At 45.6% G+C, this 25,184-nt stretch overlaps 1 protein-coding gene across 2 annotated transcripts; it reads left to right on the top strand.

The window, feature by feature from the left end:
- Positions 1-25,184, top strand: SMYD1 (SET and MYND domain containing 1). 2 transcript variants are annotated; one of them, XM_002187962.6, is made up of 10 exons: positions 1-471; positions 8,931-9,107; positions 9,732-9,945; positions 11,673-11,803; positions 13,559-13,597; positions 16,244-16,436; positions 19,936-20,028; positions 21,048-21,211; positions 22,720-22,888; positions 24,778-25,184. In XM_002187962.6, exons 1-10 carry the CDS (start codon positions 335-337, stop codon positions 24,934-24,936), a joined length of 1,476 nt encoding a protein of 491 aa, XP_002187998.4. In that variant the 5' UTR covers positions 1-334; the 3' UTR covers positions 24,937-25,184. The 2 variants fall into 2 exon arrangements, with proteins under 2 accessions (XP_002187998.4, XP_002187966.4); XM_002187930.7 differs by lacking the exon at positions 13,559-13,597.

The following is a 25,184-nucleotide window of genomic DNA, read 5'->3' as shown; positions in this document are numbered from 1 at the left end:
GGGAGAGCATAAATTAAGCCGAGTTGTAATATATACAACTTTTGTGCTTGGGAGAAACATCTCCCACCGTCACTTTTGGAGAGGTCTTTCCTAATGGAGCAGAAAGCCCAGCCCTGTCTCATCCCTGAGTAGTTTGGTGCTATTGAGCAGAGGATCTCCTGCCTGCCCTGCTCCCACCCCCTGGCCCTGCTATGGGAATCCGTGTGGCCAGGGGAGGGGGCAGCCCAGCCCTGCTTTTATAAGCCTGGCCTTGCAGCTCCTCCAGGCTGGCAGCAGGGACGGGAGGCTTGGCTGGCTCTGAGATCCCCACCTCCCAAACCCTGGGGTCCCTGGGATGACCAAAGGAGGAATGGAGTGCGTGGAATTGTTCACAGCCGAAGGCAAAGGCAGGGGTTTGAAAGCCCAGAAGGAATTCTTGGCTGGGGATGTCATCTTTGCAGAGCCAGCCTACGCAGCCGTGGTTTTCGACAGGTAAGAGAAAAGCACTTGGAAAGCTCAGAGCAAAAATAATCTCGCTGCAAAATTTCATCTGGGTGGTTGTATGAAAGCTTGGAGGAGTCTGGATGACATCAGAGAAGGCATCAGAGGGAAGGCAGAAGCACTTCTGGAAAGACACACTCACAGCTTGTAGTGCATGTCCTTCCCAGGGCTCAGACAGTTTGTTCACTTGCAGCATGGTGCAGTTTGCTTCCAGCATCTGACCTTGCAAGGTGCTTGGTGTCCTTTTAGAGGAGCAGTGAAAGTTGCATGTGTTCAGTGCCTCACAAAAGCAGCCCCATGCTACACTGCAGAGAACTGCCAGGAGTCAGGGCAATTCAGGCACAGGAATTCAGGCTGACTTTGCCCAAGTCTCTGATGGGTAACACATGATAAAATCGAATTCTATTGCGCTCTGCTCACGTGTACCATCCCCAGCTGCACTTCCAGCTCCATCACCCGCTGCCCTCCAACCAGGAGCTGGTGAGGATCAGCAAGTGACACTGTTTCTGTTAAAGAGATTTAATATTTACAGCTGGCTGAGCTCTCTGGAGACAAACGTCTGCATTTGCTCTTTCACGAGACTGGTTTTAAATTTATGTTCACACTGATGTAGCCAGACTCTGAGTTCTTGTGCAAGGATATTTGTCTTTTCTGCTGCTTGTTTTAATCACAACATTCACTCAATCTGTGCTGCTGGTGTGGCTGGTAGGTGCCCACTTCTGCCCTTTGAATCAGTGGAAGATTCACCTAACTAAACTGGAAGAGAAAAGACGCAAAGAATGGATTTCTGTGTTGATTTTCATTGGGTTGAATCTAAATTAAAGCCTCTGACACAAATGAAACTTCTTCAGCCTTTTAACACAGTAACTGAGAACAGAATGTGGCCCAGATTTTTAAACTGAGGACTTAGATGGTAGCTGAAGGTTTAATTTTGCACTTAAGAAAGTTGTGAGTGTTCTTCAAGGGCATCATGGTGAGTCCTGAGACTGAATTTTTAGCCCCAAACAGTAACTTCAGTAAATACCCTGCCCACTAAACAGGGCTGTGAGCAATTCTGCTTAGCTGAGTTTTGTCTAATTGCATTGGCTCTGCTAACGAAGTCTGGGGCACAAGCAGAGGCTGTGCTGCTGCATTAACCCTGTCATATCATAGCTGAAGCTGATCAGTGCCACTGGGTGATCTGGCAGCAGCAGAGAATTGGATATTAAATGGGCAGAGGAAGAAATAAGTTTTTTATGTGTCTTTCTTTCACAGTGGTTTCATTGTCCTTTAAGTGTCAGTGGGTGAACATGATTATGAATCTTTGCAATAGCGGGAATGACACCTTTAGTTTTTATTTTATTATGTCATTGCAAGAGCTCACATTAAAAATGTCATTTTTCACTTTAAAATGTTGAGTTCTTGAAGTCTTAACCCTGAGCTTAATTACAGGAGTTGGTGACAAAGTAATTTCTCCTTGATGTGTCCTTTTAGCTCTTCAGTTAGTATTTCAGTTTCACTCATGTCACTAGCTGGAATTTTGTGGTGATTTGCTTCAGAAATGCCTATGGGCAATTATTTCTGTCATATGCCTTATTAAAAATACTTTTTTCTTTAAAACCACTGAAAACGTTTTGATTTTTGATGATGGGTTAAAAATATTTTTTCCTCCACGTGCAATGCTGCACCATGCGTAGAGCAGAGCTGCCGCGTTGAAGAGCTGCGGCTTTGCTGCATTTTCAAATGTCACTGGTGAAATGTGAGACAAGGGCAGAAGCTGTCCCTGCTCCAGCTCAGACTGCAGAATGTGTCTTAGGCTGAGGCTTCCCACAGAAAACCTCAGATGTGTCTCCCTGCTTCCCTCCCTTCCTCTCCAAGCTGGTCTTGTTTAGCTCCCACAGGGCAGGTCCAGAGGTTGAGCAGCAAGAAATGAAGGTAAACACAGCCCTTCTCTGCAACTGTTGTGCAATAATAATGGATTCGTACCCTCCTGTGACACATTTCATCTCAGAGCACTGAATATGGGTCAGAGGTGAAACATAGTCCCAAAATCTCTGAAACAGACTAAAAGCTTTTTGATTAGAGCTTGGCAGGATGTAGCCTGGGTGTGAGCTATACTGGAAACACATATTTTTCTCGTGGAAATTACCTTGATGCTTTTCTTCTACGCCCAGGGCTTTGGTTTTAAAGGTCCCTTCTATTGCTGTCCCAGGGTATTCAGTTGCACCAAACTCCATTGATTTAATTGCTGTCAAAGAAGGGTTCCCTGCATCCTTGTATTTTTATTCCTTCAAGATTAAATCCACACCTGGCCATGGTAGCTGGTTTTGCTCTATAGGAACTTCTGTTGCCTCTGCATGGTTGAAGAGCCCAGTGAAGAGGCATGTGCTTTTCCTAGCCCACAGATACAGGTGTATAAATACTAAAATTGCTGTTGAATCTACACTATCATAAAAGGGTCTCAGCCTGCACAGGGAAACCCAAAATCCAGAGTCTCTCATCCTAATTCAACTCAGTCCTCCCCTGCCTTGCTGAAAGCACGATGTATGTGAAGTACAGAAAAGGGACTCAAACAGGAACGATTGCTGGGTTTAAGTTTTTGGCTCGGGCCCTACCAAATATGTAACCAGATTTTCCAGAGGTCTCAGCTTTCTTTGTGCATAAAGACCACACAGATGCACTGGAGTGCAGAGCTGGCCTCTGCTTTGCAGTCCTTTGAAGAACTCAGTCCTTTGGGAAGTCTATTCCCAGTCTGTGGGTATTGATACCCTGAAATCCTTCCCCTGATTTTGCTGTTGAAAGGGGTGGGAAGGAGGTTGTAGTGCAGAGGCCACACAGTGATTTCTGTGAGATCTTTTGGAGATTCGTGGGAAGAGCTCTGCAGAGATACAACACCCGTGTGCTTCCAGAGCACAGCTTGGAATGGAGATCAGACTGGGATATCAGCCACAATTTACCTGGCCAATAACCAGATGGCCAAGTTTAAAGTGAGTAACCAGATCCATGTGGGAGCTTTGACAGGCTGCCAGGCAAATCGATGCCATTCCTGTACTTACCCAGAAAGTCAGGGCTTTGTCACTGCTGGTTACCTGCTCCACTGCTGGAGCTGTTGGGGGAGGCTCTCCTGGTAGCCCACTATGGATCCAATCCAGGGCAACTGGGGAGCATAGCCCAGACTCCAACCTGACTTGCAGATGTAGATAGAGAGAGATACTTAGATTCATGTGAGGAGCTGTCAAAGTAATTTTTCACCAACTGCACATTATTGATGTCTGTCTTTAGTTGGAGGCTGAGTTTGAGGAAGTGTGGAAATTCTATTTTGCTAGGAAAAGGGATAAATGTTTCCTTTGACAAAACCCTATCATCAGGTATCCCTGCAGAGCCTAAACTGGACTTCTATGTCCAACCAAGTGAATCCAGCACTAAATGCTGATATAATCAGTGGAGCTCTATATGTGCAGTGACACAGACATCTACCTTTGAGCTGAACAACTTTCCAGACCCCACTGGTTGTGCTGGGGAATCCCTACTCAGACACAGGGGGTACAGACAAATGAGCACATCTTGGTGTCTAAATCTACCGGCTGAATCCCACCCTGAAGGTCACAGGGACCCTGAAAGCCCCTAAAGTTGTTTAAGCTGGTGAGGGCGTGTACTCTTCAGCCTCAGATGGTCATCTGAGCAGCAGTCTCTTACACAGTGCCAGAGACCTTTAATCTAGAAATACGTAAAACTCAAAGAAAAATGAGGATCCTATAAACACCAGCCAGCTCATAGTCAGATTTTAAGGCCAGAGCATGACTCACTAGGATAACTCTGTTCATTTCAGGGGGGTTGGACTAGGACTAGGTGACCTTTAAAGGTCCCTTCCAACCCAAACCATTCGGATTTTACGATTCTATTACTTAGTTGCTTAACAAAGTGTGTACTTAGTGTTGACTCCTGTATCAGACCTGTTACTTCTACCTGAATGAGAGCAGGCTGCTTAAAAAAATGGTGATACTGATGGAAAAGGAGTGCAGAATTCTGTGTGATTTCCAGGATAAGGTGTAGGCACAGCCTGATCTCTGATTTAGCCTTGCTGCTTTCAGCTGAAATATCACTCAGAAAACACCACTGTCAAGCAGCTTTGGCTGACATAGAAGCAGAAAGCTGGAAATGCATTCTCAAGGGATTCTTTGCTTTCATTGGGGTAATTTTTCAATTTGCAAAGGCCCTGAGCCTCTCACTGAAGCTTTCTGTAATCCTTCCTCCCTCTTTGCTTTCTCCTTGAAGATCCCAGAACTCCTTTCCTCCATCACCTTCATGACCATGGCATTGCAGTGCCTGGGCTGTATGTGACCTTCTCCTCTGACACATCACTTGGCCCTCAAGCCTGTAAGAGTTTACATTTCCTATAAGCAAGGGGATGCCTCATATGTCTCTGTCAGCCTTTGCCAAGAGAAATTTGCTCTTTAACCAGCAGGATTTGAGAGACAGTAGTCAAGGAAAACAGTGTCATGTGGTGGAAAGCCAAGGTCACCTGAAGATCTGCTTGATGAGTGATCTGCAAATTGATAAAAAACTGAGATCATGCAATTTTTGCATGCCTTTTTGATGTAGAAGGAGGCTGAAATCATTTTCCAAGGAAATGTGGGGAGCTCTGCTATTGTAGCTAGGATGACCTAGACATATAAGAAATCTAAAATTTTCCATAACATCATGACTGAAAAGATGATGGGAACAAATTCTTTGAGCTGACACCGATAAAAACTGAGAGCTAATGTCATCCTATTCATATTTTAAAAAATGTTCTGGGGTTTGATTTTTTTATTACTATCTCATTTGTTCAAAAGCCTAATTAAAACCTGGGAACAGACCTAGATATTTTAAAGAAAATCTCACCCACATCTCTAAAAAAAGGCTGGGAAATCTTGTCATGAAAAACTAAAAATAAAATAGTCAAAAATTAGTCTAAAATAAATCCTCCTCTCAAATCAGAAAAAACCCTAGGATATATCATCCCTGACATTTTAAAGATGAAAGTACTAAGCTTCAACTCCTTTTTAAAGGAGCAAACCCATTCTTATGCTAATAATTCATCTTTAGGTAGCAGGTGCATTTTCTTAGGCTGCTGTCTTTAATGAAGTGTTACAGCCTCTGCTCTGAAAACCAAGGAGATTTTGCCCTACATCTTAAGCTGGTTTTATGCTGTTCTCTGTAGCAGACTGAGGAGAGAGATGCCCTGCCAAGCAATAATAAATAGGATTTAGTTGTAAGTTAGGCCATCTCTGTGTATCATCTGTGATGTACAGGATAGCATGGACCCATGTTTAACAGTTTGGGAGCTACTCACTGTGCCTATCAGCTGCTCAGTGAAATCTTCCTCTGTTCTTTGCACTAAAGCCATCTCACCTGGCTTTTCCAGGCCACTGAATGAGATGTTTTGTGTGCTGGATGGCAGATGTTTGGGCTGTGCATGTCTTGGAGATGAGGTTAATACATTTCCTGTGGCAGTGCTCAACCTGGCAGGATCTTAATCTGTCTGAATCCAGTCCAAGCAGTCTCAAGATTTGTTTCTTGTGCTTTCACTACAAGCTGTGCTTGCAGGAGCCGTGGTTTAGTTGTCAGTGCTGCGTTACCTCTTGCATTTGTTGGCTGGCATGTTGAATCACTGTTTTTGTCACTGTAGCTGCATTCAGGAGTAGTTGTAGTTGTGTCTCACCTAAGTGACACCAGAGCACGTGAGCCCTTCAGAGTTCAGCTGGGTTGATGCTGAGGTGGGAGGCCAAGGAAACCTGAGGCTCCCCAGAAAGTCATTCAGTGAGTCAGTCAGTGGCATCTGCCCTCTAAGTCAGCCCAAATCCTGACCTGGCAAGCTTGTGGTGGGCTGGAGGCATGATTACTAAAGAAGATCCTGCTTTGGGGCAGGGTGAGAACCAGCTCTCACTATGTGTGGAAGGGGGCACTGCTCACCTTGGAGGCTGTGGTGGGCACACACAGAGCAGAAATCTGTTGTGCTGTCCCTGTGATGAAGCCAGGGAAGCTGAGCAGCAAGACCCAGAGGGTTCAGACCTCCAGGGCTCCTTGATAGGTGCCACAGCAGAAGTGACCTCCCCAGGGTCCTCTCCAGGAACTTTTAGTGCTGCCTGGCCATGCAGCATCCTGCTCACACGGGTGTGGGCTGCTCTCTGTGCTGGAGGGGAGATCTGGGATACCTGGAACCATTTTGGGTTGTGTTAAACACTTTCTAGACCAGACAGAGAAGGTTTTGTAGACCAATGATTTCCACAGGCTGTCAGACTTAAATTTAATCTCAGGCTGCTCCACTTGGAGAACCCCAACATTGCATAGGGGATGAGAGAGGAGCCTTGAACCACTGCAAGCCTTTGGTGTCTGGGCCTCGTGTCTCCAGGACAGGTGGAACCAGACCCAGCCAAGGGAGAGCCCCACTTTGTCCTTCTCTTTTGGGGCATCCAGCCCTGAGCTCCTCTGACACAGCAGGAGTTTCACAACTGCCAAGGAGCACCTGGGGGATTTAGGTGCTCGCAGATGCTTAAGCAATGTTAGCTGAAGTTTTATGGAATAGATCTCAAATACTTGTGTCTCCAGATTTTTTACTGGGCCAAAAGTTGAGCCCAGGCCTCTGGAGTCCTGATAACACACAGTATCTACAAATCCAGTCTTTGAAACCATTTTGGGGCACAGAGGATCCCACAATGATTTTGTAAGAGCTGCAGTATTTCTTACACTTGCCAGTCAGATTACCTGGGAGTAATTGTTTCTGCAGTTTCAATACCACAAGGGCTGCTCCTTCTCTTTCTCAAAAAGTCTTGTTTAACATTTCTGGTGCATTTCTACATCTCCTCAGAAATGAGGGATTTCCAGAGCTGGTGGTAAGTTCTGCCAGCCAGGTTTGCTTTGGAAAATCTGGACACCCCACGCAATAAACAACAAAATGCAAAGTCAGAATTTCAGAGTTTTTTTATTCTCAGGGAGCAAACTGAGGGTAGAGAAGCACCTGTTAGAGGACTTGGATTTTTCTGCACCGTGTTCCCTTCCAACCTGTAATTCCTCTCTACAAGGAAACTTTTTTCCCTGGCTGCCCTTAAAGGAGGTGGCAGGAGGGACCCCCATTCCCCATGTGAGATAATCTCCCTGTGCTTCCTGGCACGATGTAATCATGTGGGTTTTTTCAGCCCTCTGGCTCTGCTTTGCCTTACAAGGAGTGTAATCTCTCTTGCACCTCTCTGCCCCCCTGACCTGACAGCTGACAGAGCCCAGCCTCACATTTCTCACCAGCTCTCAGCTCTGCCATTGGACACAGTGGAGCATCCCCCTTCTCAGACACGTTTCCTCTGCCCCATCCCAGGTGCTTGCCTTGCACTGGGCTCCCTCCAGCACTGCTCACTTTCCTAAACCCTTTTTTCCAAACCTCATTTTGCACATGGTTTTGTCTGATGTGGGTCATCCTGCTTTTAAATCCGTGGCCCTCTTTATCCTGCAAGAGCCAAGGCACAGGGTAGATTATGTCAGCAGCTGACACCATATTTTCAGAGAGAAGAAAATGCATTTTGAATGTACTGTGATATAGATATAAATGTATATGCATATGTATGTGTGTACTTATATATAGGTATAGTAGAGAGGAAGGACAATCTTTGGGCTGGATTCTCTGGGGCTGTGAGTCTGATTCCTGCATGTGGCACATCCTCCTTACAGGGTGATCAATATATTTTTTATCACCCCATGCCTTATTTTCCCCACTCTGTGGGGAATAATAATAAATGTTTCTTTATAAATTATAAATGTTTCTTTAATCACAAAGCCTCTATGACCTCTGAGCTTTTTGCAGTGATGAGAACCTCCCTTCTGGCGCCAGCAGTGGCTGAGTGGTGTGAATTTAAATTCCCCTGTACTGTCAAGTCTGGCTTGAAGCCCAGATAAAGTGAGCGTTCGCCTGGAGAAGCAGACAGCTGCAGACACCAAATCAGGCAGTGAAAAGCCTTCTCTAGCAGCAAGGGGAAAGTCCCAAAATTTTTTGGACAGGAGACCAAAGTGTCTCCCCCTCCTTCTCAGTGAATTAAGTTGTAGGAGCAAAAGCTGGACACATGAAGGGGATATAGGGGGGGTTTCCTCTCAGTCTGGGACCCTGGACACTCTCAGAGGGAGGATGTGAGGTCAGACTCCTTCATCAGTATCCTCCCCCAGCCTTGGTTATGGTTACATGCATACAGTTGTAGGATTCTTCTTGGAAATCCTGTTTTGAATCCCCCAAAGATGAAATACCCCTTTTGAAGGGGTCCCAGTTATTCCATCACCATTTAACTTACAGCAACAGCACCAGGCAAGAACACAACGGTTTAGCCGGGTGGGATGTTTCTCCATAGTCACCAAAAATCTTGAGAGGTTCATTTCTGTGGCTGTGGGGAGCTCAGGGGTGCAAAAGTGGCAGGACCTCACTGATCCAAGGCGTCCTTCTGTCCTTGCAGCCTGACACACGTCATCTGTCACACCTGCTTCAAGCGGCAGGAGAGGCTGCACCGCTGCGGGCAGTGCAAGTTCGCCCACTACTGCGACAGGACCTGCCAGAGAGCAGCCTGGCTCAGCCACAAAAACGAGTGCTCTGCCATCAAGAGACATGGCAAGGCACCCACAGAAAACATCAGGTGAGAGCTGGTTCCTGTGACCTGGGAGAGGACAGAGCGTCCTGGGTGGCCTGACTTGGGCGAGGTGGAGAAGGTTTAGGATAATAGGCCAGGAGGATCTCTGAGATAGGGAAGGTACATAGAGGAGCATCAGTGGTGCAAGAGATGTGTTCCTGTTTGGTTTTTTTTTGGTGCTGGGTCCCAAAAACTCTGCACATGGTGAGGTAAACCTATCCTGCTTGGTTTAGGAAGTGTGGGAAACTGCGGAGTAGGTGGAAAAGTAAAAGAAGAGATGGGTTATTCCCCAGTTTGCCTACAGGGTACATTAACTTGTCTTCACATTCTGGCTCCACCATTAAAAAATGAGAGGAATCCTCAAGGAAATGGGAGCAGCTGTGGAGGGCTGGATACCTGGGGATTTGTAGAACTTCTCCAGATGAGAACACAAGTGCTGGGACAAAACCCTGCGCCTCCCTGTCCTTCAGAAGGCTGGGGATGATGCTGACCATCCATCACTCCTTAGATACTGAGCCTGTCTCAGCTGGTCTGCCCACACACCGTGTCCCCCCAGGAGATGAATTCTGATGAATTTTGTTCTCTCCATGTGCTGCTGGTGCTGTGACCCCGTGGCTGTGTCCTGGCCAGGCTGGCTGCCCGCATCCTGTGGAAGATGGAGCGGGAGGGCAGCGGGCTGTCCGAGGGCTGCCTGGTGGCCATCGAGGAGCTGCAGAACCACGTGGACAGCTTTGGAGAGGAGGAGAAGAAGGATCTGCGTGCTGATGTGGAGAGTTTCCTGGAGTTCTGGCCGCCCCAGTGCCAGCAGTTCGGGATGCAGCTCATCTCCCACATATTCGGGGTGGTACGTCCGAGGGGGGGCAGCTCACGGGGGGAGGGTTTGTGATGCCAGTTTTGGGGAGAAACTCTCCAGCTGGCCTCATGAGAGGATGGCTGACTTCATCTCATGCCCCACCTGCTTCTCCTCTGCACTGACACTGGGAAACTGAGGCACATGTTGCTATTGGACACAAAATGAGTACACAGAAGCTTGGTGAGTTCAAGAGAGAAAAAGAGTTAATTTTATTTCTGACTTCACAATATATAGAATTCTAAAAGTGGTAGAGGATTGGAGGATGAAATTGTTACTTCTCCAACCACACTGGTCAGACTAACAGTCTATTAACTCTCTCTTCTCACAAAGAAGCATGTAAAACAATCATTATTTACATGAACAGTGTGTGAGAACTCCAGTAGAAATATGTAAACATTATCAGAAGGCTAAAGAAGTTTTATGAGAACTTTAAAACTTTCAAAAGAAAACTTAACACTTTTAAAAATCAGGGCAACAGGCATGGGCTGAAGCATTTTGTCTGTCTCAATGTGCAGACAAGTGGTTTGCTCAATCATAGGTGCTGCATTTTCATCACATGTCCCACTGGGCATCTCTGTGCACCTGGGACAACTGAGAAAATATATTTTCAGTAACTACATCTAGAATGTATTTGAATCTAGAAGATCTATTTTAGTAGATACATTAATGTTTATTAATATTGTGTGCAATTGATTTTTTACATTGACATAATAGATACAATTAAAACAGTAAAAAATGGAAATATATTTAATAATATCAACTACAAAGTTATTAACTACAAATTTTTGCTCTCAATGTTGCAGAGAGGGAAATTCCAGTTCAGGCTGAGCTGCTCTGCTCCCAGCCCTGGGTATCCCTGCACTACCCCCTCAGCTCCCAACACTGCCATGAGGAGACACAGGCTCTGCTCACCCTCTGCCAGTGGCTGCTGTGCAAGACAAGCTGGCCTTTGTCACTCCCAGTACAGGGAGAGGACACAGCTTTGGCACCCACACCACAAGGAAAACCCAGTCCACTGGACACAGGGAGACCCTATGTGCCAGTGACCAGCACAGCTTGTCTGTGGAGGAGCAAGGAAATACAGAAATCTACAGAATCAGTTCACAAAGGAAATAAAACTATTAACAGGGTAAAATAATCAGCAGCTGAGTTAATTATTTCCTTCAGTTTATCCTATCAGATTTTTTCTTCGCAGATATTTCCATTATTTATGCTTGTGACTTAAAACTGTTCTATACATAGTAGTATCTCATATAAAAAAAGTGAAATAATTCATTCTTAGAATATCTGTCATACAAAACTAGTAATTCTGAAAATTCACAGCAAAGAGTAGTAGCTGGTTTTTATGAGCTTTGAGGGCAATCCAGCAAACATGACCAGGTTGAATGCAGCAGTCAAGGTTAATTTCTAACTGATACCTGTTTTTGTGAGTGTGAACTTTGCTTTCTGCTTGAATTGCCTCAAAGCAATTTTCTTGTGACCTTTTTCCAAACTATTTTCAGGAACCAAATATAAGGAAATCAATGCATGGCCAGACCAAGTTTATCTTAGGCATCCCGAGTGAACACTGACAGCAAATATTCCATAACATTGACTCAGCTCTGGCCTGGCCCCTCTGCACAAGTCCTGCATTGTTTCTCTTCTGATGTTTTATCCCAGCTGGAGTGTTTCAGCTTTTTCTCCTTTAACACTTCTTCCTACCTGTGTTTTGGGACTAGATCAGCTGCAATGGCTTTACCCTCAGTGACCAAAGAGGACTGCAGGCTGTTGGTGTGGGAATCTTCCCCAACCTCTGCCAGGCCAACCACGACTGCTGGCCCAACTGTACGGTCGTCTTCAACAATGGCAAGTGAGTGGATTTCTTTCCTTTGCTGCAGCAGGGATGCAGCCAGCTCAGGCTCTGCCACCCTCACTGTCAGGTCCCTGCCCCAGAAAATCTATTCATTCTTATTTCCTTCTCTCAGAGAGATGGAAATAAGCTCAGAGAAAAAGCCCAAACAGTGTTTTCTTGCTAAAGACAAACTAGTTTCCCTCCTTGTTATTTAAAAAATTGTCATCTGATGCACTAACAAATACATGAGATTTGACCCCAAATCCAACAACCAGCAAAGCATTTTCCCCTGGTGTTGTATGAGTTTTGTAACTGGACTCAAAATAGGTAGCTAAAGTAGTAAGTAGCTGTTTAACTCACCTCTTATATTGAAGTCTCATCTATAGATAGTTAAGGAGTAATTCTACTTGCAAATTAGCAAGGATCATGCTGAGTCTACAATCCAAGAGCTTCTCCTAACTGAAGCTTGCACTCAGCTGTGTATCACTATGTGCTGGTGTGTTTATAACCATTCCTAACACAACCCCCATCTGGTGAGAGTGTGCCATCTCAATTAATCACTAATTAACTCTTCAGCCACGGGACCTTAGTGACATTTGTGATTGTTATCTGCAAGCAGAGTCACCTGAGAGTGCAGGATGCTCTCAGTCTCTGGGCATTCCCTATTCCCACCCCAATCCTGTAAGAAAACCTCTGCAGGATGAGTGAGATGGAAAAAGATTCAGTGGGAAACGCAGAGGTGTTTCACCAGAGCTGGGAGTGGAGGTAGCCCACAGGAGGGATGCTCTGCCCTTCCCAGTTTCCAAGCCATGACAGGTATAAACTGCTGTTGATTCAGAAAGTTGCAGTGTGTGCAAAACACTGTGAGAAATTGCTTGCCAAAAACTGATCTTTCCTCTGATCTTTCTGCTACTATTTTACAGCTACCTGTCTTCACTAAACTTTAGTGCTATAACTTAACCACCCCTCTTCCCCCCAGCTCCTCTTTTAACTAACACATTGGTTCTGCACTCCAGTTGTCACTGCTGGCTTTCCCTGATAAAATGATTCCAGCATTTACCAAGCAGCTGGTAAACAAGTCAAGAGAAAACAAAAGTGCATGAGGATGATTACCTTGGTAGAAAATAGGGTCTGATCCAAAGTCAGGTTGGAGTCTGTGCTATGATACCCAGTTGCCCTGGATGGGATCCATACTGGGCTGACAGGAGAGCCTCCCCAAACAGCTCCAGCAGTGGAGCAGGTAACCAGCAGTGACAAAGCCCTGACTTTCTGGGTAAGTACAGGAATGGCATCGATTTGCCTGGCAGCCTGTCAAAGCTCCCACATGGATCTGGTTACTCACTTTAAACTTGGCCATCTGGTTATTGGCCAGGTAAATTGTGGCTGATATCCCAGTCTGATCTCCATTCCAAGCTGTGCTCTAGAGAGTACAACTGCTGATGTCAGTGGAGACCTTTCTGTGCAGGAGATCCAGTCCCCTTGTTCCTGCCAAATATCAGGAGCAGGTTTTGCACATTCCCTGACCTAGACCACTCCTAAAATCACAGTGCCAGGGCAGTTTCCCACCAAATCGTCTATGGCCCAGTGATGGACAATTTGGTCCTGGCAGCTGCATATCAAAAGGGAAGCTCTCATGCAGTGCCACATGAGCCAGGCACAGGCAACCCCCTTGTCTCCTGTCAGTACAATGTCCAGTGCTATGCCACGTACCCTTTTTTTTTTGTTGTTGTACTTGTACATGTGTAAACTGCAGATGTTTGTTTTGTCTTTCAGTCATGAGGCTGTAAGATCAATGTTCCACACACAGATGAGGTGGGTCAGTCTTGAAAGCATCATTCTCCTCCATCCCCCTGTACCCCTCACGCCACTCCCTTAATGGAAAAGATGCAAAGACCCCAAGGGGCTCCCTCTGTTTACTCCAAATTCCACTTTTCCTGTTTTCTAAACTTCTTTCCCTGTGTAAAGCCCCACTAAACCCAAACCTCACTTAACTCTGCATTTTGTAGTAAATTAAAATAATAGTGGTAATAGACTGTATTCCCCAGGGTGAATTCCCTCTCTGCCTTGCCACCCCCTCCCTTGGCTTCCTCCCTGTCAGTAGTTCCCCTTTCCACTTCTCATTTCTCCTCTCCTGAACATGGCAAGAGCATGAAAGTCAGAACAAGGTCTTGCTAATCTTGTACAGCCCAAAATAAAGCCTTGCATATTAGGAGATGAGAAATGACTGTGTTACTGACACACTAAATACTCCATGTTTCTCCTGCAACAAACTGTGCCCGAGGAATGTGTTGCCTACAGTAGCAGTACCATGAGATGTAGGTTTCAATTCCTTTTTACCATAATCCATGATTAATGTTCCACCTTTTAATGATGCCACTGTTACCTGATCCAAACTAAATAAATTACAAAAATATGTGCAAAAAAAAGTTTTTGCTTAACTCATGACATTTGGTATTTTATAGTCAGTGTTCTTAAGGGGACACTGTTGTCTTTAAAATTTAATTTCAAGCAGGCATGCATTTTCCTCAAAGAAGATGTGAAATACATTTCAAGTGCTCTTTTTCACCACTGAATCTTACCCAGGACATTGTAGATAGGGCTATAAAAAAGGGGAAAACCAGTTTCACTTCTGATTAGAGTTGCTATTTGGGGCAATTTGAGTTTTGAGCTATCAGGCACTCGCTGTGCCTGTGCATGCAGCTATCAAGGTCCCTGCTGCCCGTGGCAGACACTGGGGAAAGAGCCCTTGACAAGCTCAGTGGTGTGCTCCTGGCTGACAGTGTCTCTTGAACTACAGTATTTAAAATATGCCATGTGTTTCCTGGCTTACCCCAAGGGCTATCAATCCCCTCCACACAAGGGATGGCTGCCTAAAATACCCCTACAGTGCTTGGGCTATCAGGGGCATCATGAAAGTCAGAGGCTTGATTTTGCTTCTCTGGTTGCATGACTCACTTTGATGAGGATCCTGTGAAGTGTGAACAGGAATGTTTATATGTGTAAACTTTCCAGATGGGAATTGCTCTTTTTTGTGCACTTCCTCCTGGAGTAGCTGATTGCACTTTTCTCTGTCTGGCACTTTCCTGTGGTTGTGACATAACTAACAGCTGCCCTTTGTGACAATGGCGTGTTTGCTGGTAAATTTTGTATGAAATTTGTTGCTAATATGGCAACACCCAGAGAAGATCAAGACCAGCCTCAGAGAAGAATTTTGACAGCAGCTTTAGCAGAGCTGGAAGACTCAGAGCTGCACCCTTGGTACTGAGAGCCTGTAACAGGAATTCCAAGGGAATTAGAAGGGAATTACAGGAGAATTACAACCCTTTGCAAAAACATGATCACACAGAATAAGTCATGTCCTCCCCAAAAAGCTTACTTCTAAAGAACCTGGTGATACCTGTGAGTCTCTGCCACCTCTGCCTTTCGTGAGGCATTTTTTGGGTTCTGCCTAGAGCACCTCATGTTCTGGTGGAAGCCAGCAGGTCCATCTCAAGGCAGACATGCATTATACACACTGTTGAGCTCACTAGTAGCTGGAAGAGGAGGTGGATACAAAAAGAACCACCTCACAGCTGGTATTTGTTGGATTTTTTCCCCATTCTCACCAAATTCTCTAGCCAGTCGTGCCTGTTTAGCCCCTACAACTGAGAGATGGCCCAGAGTAACTGTGGAGTGAAAGAGCATGGGAATAGTTCTGAAACTCCACATTATTTAAGACCTTTTGCAGGGAACAACATGAGGGAAAGGCAGGTACAAAGGTCTGGCTTTCCAAATCCCGTTATCAGGGCCTTGCCATGGATTTCAGTAATAGAGGTTGGCAATTGAATTGTGGTAATAGGTCAAATGAGCTATTTAAAAATAGACTCTCTCCAGATAATTACTTATAAGCTTTTATGTGGAAATGCATGAACAGGGTGAGGGCATCTCTTATGCAGCACCCAGAGGGAATTTGTCTTAACTTTTCAAAGCGAGAACGATACCGAAGGCAGCAGAGCTCAGGATCTGGAAGTATAGCCAGGGGTGTGTGGGTAGCATGCAAAGCAGTACTTAAAAAAAAACCCAAATCCAAACTCAGCATTTTGGTGTGTATTTCTGATCTCAAAGTTTTTTTCTTCTGGTGAGATCTCCTGCAACAAACTAAAAGTTGATGTCTAGGTTCAGCCCCCATATGGATAAATTAATGGAGCCATAACCTCTTTATAGTTCAGATCTTTACATATCCCTGCCAGGGACTTGGAGAGGGGCAGGAAAAAGTGGTGTGACTGTGTTCTTGCTCTGTATTCAGTTAACCAGACTGCTGTTCACCTCTGCACTGCCTCCCTGAAGACTTAAAGCAGTGCCTTAGGGCGAGGGCTCACCTCTGCAAGGCAGGGCAGGCTGCAGGGTTTGTCCCTGCCGGCTCTGTGGCTGCACTTCTGCTGCTTCTCCAAATGCACATCCCATCTCCTGTGCCCCTAGGATCGAGCTGAGAGCCCTGAACAAGATTTCCCCGGGGGATGAGCTGACTGTTTCCTACGTGGATTTCCTCAGCCTGAGCGAGGAGCGGCGGAGGCAGCTGAAGAAGCAATATTACTTCGACTGCACGTGTGAGCACTGCAAGAAACAGCTCAAGGATGACCTGATGCTGGCAGTGAAGGCAGGGGAAAGCAAGGTATGGTTTGTCCTGCAGTGTCCAAACCCACTGGTGGCTGCATCTCCTCTACCAAGGCATCTATCAGGCTCTAGGACCTTGGTTTCTCAGCAGTCTTGATAGTCTCAATGGTCAGATTTTGGCAAAAGCATGACTAATGCCAATGTAAAAAAATGAGAACAGAACTGGACCTTGATTGGGCACAACACCAATTCAAGCCCACCATGCAAGGCCAGTCCTTATTATCTAAAGTAAGTACAGTTTTTAATTTTAAAAAGCCTCCCAAAGTTGCCTTTAACCTAAAAGTCCAACAATAGACAGAATGCAAAAATAAATTAGGTCCAGAGCTGAGAAAAATGTTGGCATTTAGATTGTGGGTTTTTTGGGGTTTTTTTTTGTGGTTTTTTTTGGTTAGTTTTTTTTTTTTTGTTTGGTTGGTTTTTTTGGTTTTTTTTTTTTTGTTTTTTTTTTTTTTTTTCTGAAAAACTGCAAGGGGTTCTACATTTTGAGTGCAGAAAGAGAAATGCGTTGCAGGTATGGTGACAGGACTAAATGCTGCTGAAGCTCTATTGTTTGTACCATCACAGGCTGCAGGAATGTGGGAAGCCTGAACTCCCAGTCCCTCTCTGCAAAGGCCTGTCACAAGGAGTTTGCACCATCAGTTGACGTTTTTGCATGCTTGCTGCAGGCAGACTGACTGTGAGGAATGAACATGTTGAACTGCTCATTTTTAAGTAATATTTCTTTTCCTTGGAGGTTTCACAAGTCATCCAGCAGGAGGGTACAGGGCTGTGTCTTGCTGTTGGCAGTGGGATGTGTTGCTTGGCCAGCAGCTCCAGTTTATGAGTGTGCTGGCAGCTCTAAGAGTTTCTTTTTAGTTCCTCTGCCCAAGGATATAATTGCTCATAGGTTTTGTGATCTCTGGCAGTGCTAGCTTGGGGATTTCTACTCCTGCAAGCCTTATAAAGTGTATAAAGGAAGGTAAAGCAAGGCAGAGCAATAGGTGTATCACCAAGTCATTGATCTGCAGTGCTGAGCAGTCACACCACGAATCAGACAGTACAGCCCAGGGGATGATGTGGAGCAGGGGTCAAACAAAACCAAAAAATTGGGCTGAGGAAATGTGACCTCACAGAAGCAGTGCCAGCAGGAGAGCCCCAGTGAGATGAAGCTTCCTGGGAAGGAGCACAGAACTCTCAGCCTCCCTCTCAGGAGGTGCCAGGAAGCCAAGCTCAGTCCTGAAACTCTTCTTTCAGAGACATGGCAGCCAGGAAAGGCTGGATGCTGTGGAGTGTAACTCTCTCCTCGAGAAAGGTTTAGAGGAATAGTATTGAGCTGATACAAGGAAGCTCCCTTACAGGAGACAGGAGATGGGACTAGAGGAGACCCTTGCCTTGCTGGGTCAGGTTCTCCTCTGGTACAAAAGACCCTGCTATATAACCCCATTTTGAATTATCAAGCTTCATCTTACAGCTAATCCTGACTACTGTACTTCTCCACTTATAATATAAAGTTGTCCCAGAGCTCAGTTCTCTGATGCAGAAGGATTTTTATCTGGCTTTCTGCAGGAGTATTTTTGAACACATTCTCCAGTAGACAGCATGAAAAAAAAAAAAATCTCATCCATCATTCAACACCTGCTATCAAGTCTTGGCTGAACAGAGACCATGAATCACAGAATGATTTGGCTTGGAAGGGACCTTATAGATCACCTTATTCCATCTGTCCTACCCTGAGCAGGGACACCCACTAGACATGCACCATCCCCTTTCTGTGAGTGCTAGAAGTGCTGTGCAGCACACAGCAGGAAAACATGCACTTCTAGGGGAATGTCCTCCACAGTCTGAAGTGCTTGTGCAGAAAAAGCCCGTGAGTATGCAAGGTGCATGATTTCAGCTATTAAAAATACAGCCCATCCACAGACAATAAGTGTCCAGGCTGACCTCACCCGCAGAGCAGCTGGCTGTGTCACATTTCCTAAGCTCAGGCACACTTGCCTGGGGGCAGCAGCACTCACAGCTGCATGGAAAAAGCGCTAGGAATACATGGGAGATGGACAGCTTTCATCCTCAACAGCTGCTCTGACCTCCAGTCCTTCACCCCTTGCAAAGAGCAGCCCAGTTCCCATTGTTTATAGTGGCAACTTACTCAGAAGTCTAGCAAAGGCAGGAGAGGATTTTTATTAGACAAAGCCACTGTGGAAATGCTGTTTAAGGTCCCTGTGGGAGTCTTGACACAGACAGCACAGCAATGTGATTTGCACTGACATTAACATTGCCTTTGGGTGTGCTCTGTGCCTCAGGACACCCTGTGTGCTGCTCAGACAGCTGCCCAAAGCTGATTAGCTGCAGTAGCTTCAGTATAATGCTATAGAATAATAAATCAGAGCACAAATGGTAACATAATAACATCTGTAACAGATTGGGGAAAATGGGTCAGAAAATTATGGGCTTTCCTTCAATGCTAGACTTCGAAGAGGATTTCCCAACTAGATGAATTTCAGATTCCTCAAAAATCTAATTGACCATGTGTGGAAAGAAGACAATAGGACAGTCCTACAGTCCTGACTCCCAATCTTTGCATCCTTCATTGCAATATGGGGACTCTGCTTTTGAGCTACACCCAGAGGTCTTTCCTGGCTGCTGGCTCTGCTGTATGTCTCCAGACCAGGCTATTCCCAAAAATTCCTGGAGTCACGTGACTGTGGGCTGATTTCAGATTTCCTCATTTATGAAATGGAAAGTCATGATAGCTGGAATAGTTGGGAAGTGCAAACTTGAAGGGCTCAGAAAGCAGAGGATGAATGGTTGTGCTGGATATCATGTTATATTTCAGTATTAAGGAAATAAAGAGGTGGCAACTAATAATGAATTCATTAGTGTCTTGCCAGGTGTTCCTACATGTGCTTCATGTCTCTAAATGCATGGTGAAACACAAACTTCTTTTATGTGTGCAGGAAAACACATTTCCCTATAGAGGTGCAGCTGAAATCTGAGCTTAGCCATCTGAGGCTATTTGGAACTAATGACAGCATTTGTCAGGGTAGGTAAAATCCAGGGATCTTTCCTATTCCACTGATCTCTCATTCAAGAGCCTCATTTCTCTCTAGCAGCTGCACTAAGAGCATCTGATACTCTCCAGCTGGGGCCTTCCACAGCCTCTTTGGTATCTCAGGAGACCTCTCAGTTGCAGGCTGAATTCTGTCCCTTTTCCAGAGGGGAAGAGTGGTGGGGAGGGTTGAGGAATCGAGCTGTGCATATCAGAGGCACATGGCCACTACCCTGATGGGCAACACTCTCACTGAAGTCAGCAGGACTTTCACCTTTTGACCTGGAACTGGGACCATGGCAGCCTTGGGCAGGTCTGAGGAACACACTGGTATTTACAAGCAGCAGTAGGAAGTGGTGATGTGGGAAGCATCGCACCAACTGACTTGGATCAAGCGTTCTTTCAGCCAATATATCTTGGCACATGTGAGGCAGTGCATTGTCCTCACTGGTTTTCCTGCTGCTGTCCCCAGCCCTCTGCAGACACAGTGAAGGAGGTGATCCAGCTCTCCAAGGACACCCTGGAGAAGATCAACAAGGCCCGCATGGAGGGACATTACCACGAGGTGAGTCCTGGTACTTCTGCTCTCTTGCTGCACACACACTGCCCAGGAAAGAAGGCCTGTCCCCCTCTAGATTCCCAATTTATGGATGAAACTGTAAAGCACAACCTTGTCTGAGGCATCCCAGACTGATTTTTTTTGTAGTGATGACACAAAGAGATTCAGGTGACTTCCAGCACCTCTGACTGACACAGGTGTTGAACCCAGAGCTCCTGGATGAAACTCATGAGTTACTGGTGTAACAAGTCAGCTCTACCAGATAGCCTCAAAAAAAAGAAGGACAGTGGGTTTGGGAGAGGAACAAGACTGTCAGTGGTCTTTGTGTTGACCTCTTTAGTGCCTTGTGTTGCTCATTTTTTGGGTGCTGAGGATAGGTGTGTGGTTTAGATGAGCCATGTCCCACCTTGGAGCCCAAGCTACAAGGGCAATGGGTGAGACAATTCAAGTAATTTCTTTTTTTTTTCTCCCTCTTTTGCTCACCCAGGAAATATTGAATTGTTCTCCTCAGAGAGCACTCCAGGTTGAGTAATGACCTCTGGGTTGGAACTGTCTTTGGGAAGAGGCTGAAGCCCCCTAGAACAGAAATCTGGACACTGACTCACGGCTAGATCAGGCATGGAACAGTGCAGCTCTGTGTCTCCAGCCCCAAGGGGTCATTAGCAATATTCCTTGCATTGAATATTTTCAGGAGGCTGGTGGATGGCATTGGAGTATGAGTCCTATAGGTACTTGGTGGTTGACAATACCCAGCCTCCTGGAGTCTTTCTTCTCCTGAGCAGAAGAAATCACTTTTTCCTCACCAGTTTTATGAGTGTAACCCTGGGAGACAAAGCTGTGAGTGCCAATCATTTTCCTAGGCTGATGTTTCTCAACAAATCAAAGGACACCCTCTCTTCACCCATTCCCTGGCTCAGCCTCAGGGAATGGCATGGACTGTGCAAACCACGGGGTCTTGATGTGGCAGCTTCAGGTCCAAAGGTGCTTGGACTCACCCTTGCTGTCGCTGCTTCCTCCACACTCAGGTGGTGAAGCTGTGCCGTGACTGCCTGCAGAAACAGGAGCCTGTGCTGGGGGACACGAACATCTACCTGCTGAGGATCCTCAGCATTGCCTCCGAGGTGCTCTCCTACCTCCAGATGTTTGAGGAAGCAGCTGACTATGCCAAGAGGATGGTGGATGGCTACCTGTATGTCTGTGCCCTGCTTCTGGTGCTCTCTGTGCTCGTGCCGTGTTAAGCAGTGTCTTACAGGAATAATTTTCTTAGTCTGCTCCCATGAGGGCAGTGGTGGTGAAATTCATATGGGAAATTTTTGTACCACCAGACAGAGAGGGGTCCCTTCTTAAATGCACAAACACCTTAATTTACTAAACTAAAACTGGCAAATGGTTTAGGAACATCTTTCACTGGCCTTTTTGTTTTGTCTCAGAGGCATCTCAGGGCTGCCCTGATAGCAAGACACAGAGACTGGGTGCAGGACACAGACTGCAGGAGATGGCCTGTTCCCTGCACCCTGCAGGAAGGAGAGGTCAAAGAGAAACCATGTCAAATGGCTGTCACTCAAGATATCTCCTCACTCCTGAATATTACATGGATTTTGTCTCGGCTCATTATATAGTTCTGTGGTAAAAGCTTAGTGAGAATAAAGAAATTCAGGTTTAGTTCACATAGATCCAGGGTAAACCTCACATTAAAAATTAAGTGCTTTATTATTACTGAGGTTTTATTACAGGACTGATGAGTATTTAACAGAAGGGAAAAAGAGGAAAGAAAGAAAAATAATGGAAACTGTTGAGAAGAGAGAAAAGCCAAATTCATCATCTTATTCATCCTCCTGCTGAGGACATCTCACACTCATTACTTGTCTTTGGTCAGTTCTACCCCAAAAGGCCTGTTATATTTTGTTCTTTTGCAGAGGGGTGACAGAGTCACCTCCCTGGCTTGCAGGCCTAACAAGGAACTTGATGTCCCAGCCCTGGTGCTGAGCTAATTGACTGAGAGAAAATTCCTTCTCCTTTGTGTTCCTCAGTTTTTCAGACCATGGTGAGGACCTTGGTAGTTTCCTTTCTTGCTTTAAGTGCCAATTCAAAATTCTAAAGAAGCCCTTGAGGGCAGGTTTTCAGCTAAATCCAAGCAGCTTCTAACTCTGCTTCAGCTTTCAAAGTTTGATGTAGAGGAGAAATTTCATTTTTCCCACCTTAGGCACTTAAAATTCCCAGATGACGGGATGCATCTGCAGAGGGTGAGATGCACATTTCTGGAGTTTCTGGAACCACCTGTTTCTCTTCCTGCTTTGAATGAGGAACTGGTGATTGTTGCATTGTTACCCCACTAAGTGTGTCAGGTTAAGCTGGTGCCAGCTGAGCCGTAGGGTCAGATCTGTGTTCTGTTTGTGCCAAAATATTGATGGAGCGTGGTTTTCTCTTGGCATGAGATGACAGAGCTTGGCTTCCTCCAAGCCAGGAGTTGAACCTTCCCAGTCCATATCCCATCTTTCATAACTCATGTCCCTGTACAGCTCTGTCCTTGTGTAATGTGTCCCCGTCCCTTTCTAAGAAGAGCACATTTTGGGGGCACTGGCTGCAACAGGCTCTTCACCTGAATAAACAAACTGCTCTTTGGCAAACATATCATGTCAGTGACACTTTTGAGAACCCAGATTTCTCCTGAACTAAAATTACCCAATGTTTTTCCAGGAAAATTTACCATCCCAACAACGCGCAGCTGGGGATGGCCGTGATGCGGGCGGGAGTGACCCACTGGCACGCTGGCCTCATTGAAGTTGGCCATGGCTTGATCTGCAAAGCCTATGCCATTCTCCTGATAACCCACGGACCTTCCCACCCAATTACCAAAGACCTGGAGGTAGGTGTCATCTCCTGTCTTGTCTCTCCTCTCTGTCTGGGCAAAATTACAGTCATAGAAACAACAGACCGTAGAGATGAGAGATGTATTAAGTGCTGACTGCTTCTCATAATCTAGATAAAACCATTAGTGCTGTGGTTTTATCTAGATTATGTTACATTCTGCTGGGAAATGCATGTACTTTCTTATTGGAAATTTTCATCCCTGAAAAGCAGCTTTTATTTTGCACCGTAACATACAAGAGAAATGGCAGCTAAGCCCCTGAATCTTCTGTGAAATTGCTGTGCCAAAAGACAGAGCCCCCCCCATTCTTCCAGCAGGCTGATTTCACTGCTCTCAGATGGATGACATTGGAATTTGGGTATATCAAATTACATGTGGTGGATGTGCCCAGTTTCCCACCTGATTTTCTTTATTGGTGTCCATTCTTCTTTATTTACCACCTTCTCAGCAGCAGTATGTTTTTTCCTCAGATGACTGATAGGTGCATTTCCTAGCTTAGAGTCAAGAGTGGAGATCCCAGTGAATTACATCTGCTCAGATGTGAGGAATTATGTACAATTGCAGCTGGGGAATCTATTATTTCTTTAGCCCCTAAGTCCCTTCATGTGACCTGTTTGCTTTATAGCATTCTCCTTTATTACCCTCAAAAAATTACAGGATACCAGATGAAATCCTTTATTGATGTCTTAGTCCTCATATAGTAGAGCTATAACCTTCACTGGTACAATTTTATATCTTCAGAAAAATTAATATCTACTACCTAAATCCAACCTGTTGACTGTTTCCATATGTGCAGCAGAGGATGAGATACCTCCATTTCTGTGCTTCCCTTCACATTTTAGGAAGAAAATAGCAGATATATGGCATATGCTTATCTCAGTGCACCTAAACAAAGGATTGAATAAATGCACAGAGAGGTGTAAAAATATATCCTAGAATTCCTTCTGATCCTCTGTTATAATGCAGCGCTAGGAATGACTGCTGCTGATGAATCCTGGGGTATAAAGGGTGCAGCTGTGGGACTGAGCAACCCTCTTCTCCCACAAGAGGTGACCCCCACCCTGGTGGTGGGCCGCCCCAAGGGCCAGGTCCAGGGTGTGGATGGGAAGTGCATTCATTTCCTGCCTCTGCACAGCATCACCTCCAGGTCCTGCATCACTTTTTGGAGCGTGAGGCTTCCTGCTGGTGGGACACCGAGGGCAAGGTGCCTCGGTCACTGCATGGCCTAGGACATCCTTTGGGGACAGTGCCCAATAGTGGCAGTTATTCCAGTTTGAAAGCAAAACCAGTGAGAGACTCCAGGTCAGAAATACAATTTATTAAGAAAAGGAAAAAAAAAACCAACAAAACCACACAATAAGATACATACAACAATACAAAAGCAAAACTACTGACAGAGTCAGAATAAAATCTGACACCCTGCTCTCGTTAGGGTGGTGGCAGCAATCCAGATGGAACGGTCTTGTTGAAGTGGTGATCCCATAGAAAAGATCTGGTAGCTCTTGTCTTCTGGAAACCAGTGGGTAAGAGCTGCTTGTTCTGTCCCAAACCCCAGATTATATCCAGGTGAGGATGTTTAGCTCCTCACCCCTGGGCAGAGCATCTCACAATGGGCTGTTACCATTCTGTGAGTCCTGGTGGGTCCATTAAACAGAAATGGCCCCCAGAGGGATTTATCTGTGGGTCATGGGCAAGGCATTAACAGGAGATGAGGAAAAAACAATTCCCCACTTGGTTTCAACAGCTCTTGAAGATGGGGATAGAATACATCTTTATATTGTAACCTAGGACAGCAGCGTTTGACTGGTGTGTTTTGAGGGGATAGAATACATCTTTATACTGTAACCCAGGACAGGCCAGGGTTTGTAACCCGCTGTGTCCCTCAGGTCATGCGTGTCCAGACGGAGATGGAGCTGCGCATGTTCCAGCAGAACGAGTTCATGTATTACAAGATGAGGGAAGCTGCCCTCAAGAACCAGAAGATCCAAGTCATGCCTGAACCCAGCAATGAGACTGCACCAAGCCTCTTCCACAAAAAGGAATAAACCTGGAGCTTGACACCAATTCATGCCTGCGGGGTAACATCACCCATGGCACTTCCAAACACTGGGAATGTGATACAGCAATGTGATATATCCACAAGGATTGTTTCCAGTGGCACAGGTCTGTCAGCATGGACCTGCTGGGGGAGCATCCTGGCAACTCTTCTGAGGGCTTAAAGCAGAAGAGGTCCCGGCAGAAACAACATCCCTTTTTCTATCACTAAGGCATTAAATAATCAAAGAAAAAAAAA

This window comes from Taeniopygia guttata, chromosome 4 (genome assembly GCF_048771995.1).
Source record: "Taeniopygia guttata chromosome 4, bTaeGut7.mat, whole genome shotgun sequence".
In the NCBI taxonomy this organism is placed as follows: domain Eukaryota; kingdom Metazoa; phylum Chordata; class Aves; order Passeriformes; family Estrildidae; genus Taeniopygia; species Taeniopygia guttata.
Note: the sequence above shows the minus strand (reverse complement) of the source record. Positions and strands in the feature narration are given on the sequence as shown.

Excerpts from the sequence above, each read along its gene's own strand:
- SMYD1 (XM_002187962.6), top strand. The coding sequence starts at position 335 with ATGACCAAAGGAGGAATGGAGTGCGTGGAATTGTTCACAGCCGAAGGC. Across the intron at positions 9,108-9,731 it reads GCACCCACAGAAAACATCAG|GCTGGCTGCCCGCATCCTGT; the intron begins GTGAGAGCTGGT and ends TGTCCTGGCCAG. Across the intron at positions 16,437-19,935 it reads TGAAGGCAGGGGAAAGCAAG|CCCTCTGCAGACACAGTGAA; the intron begins GTATGGTTTGTC and ends TGCTGTCCCCAG.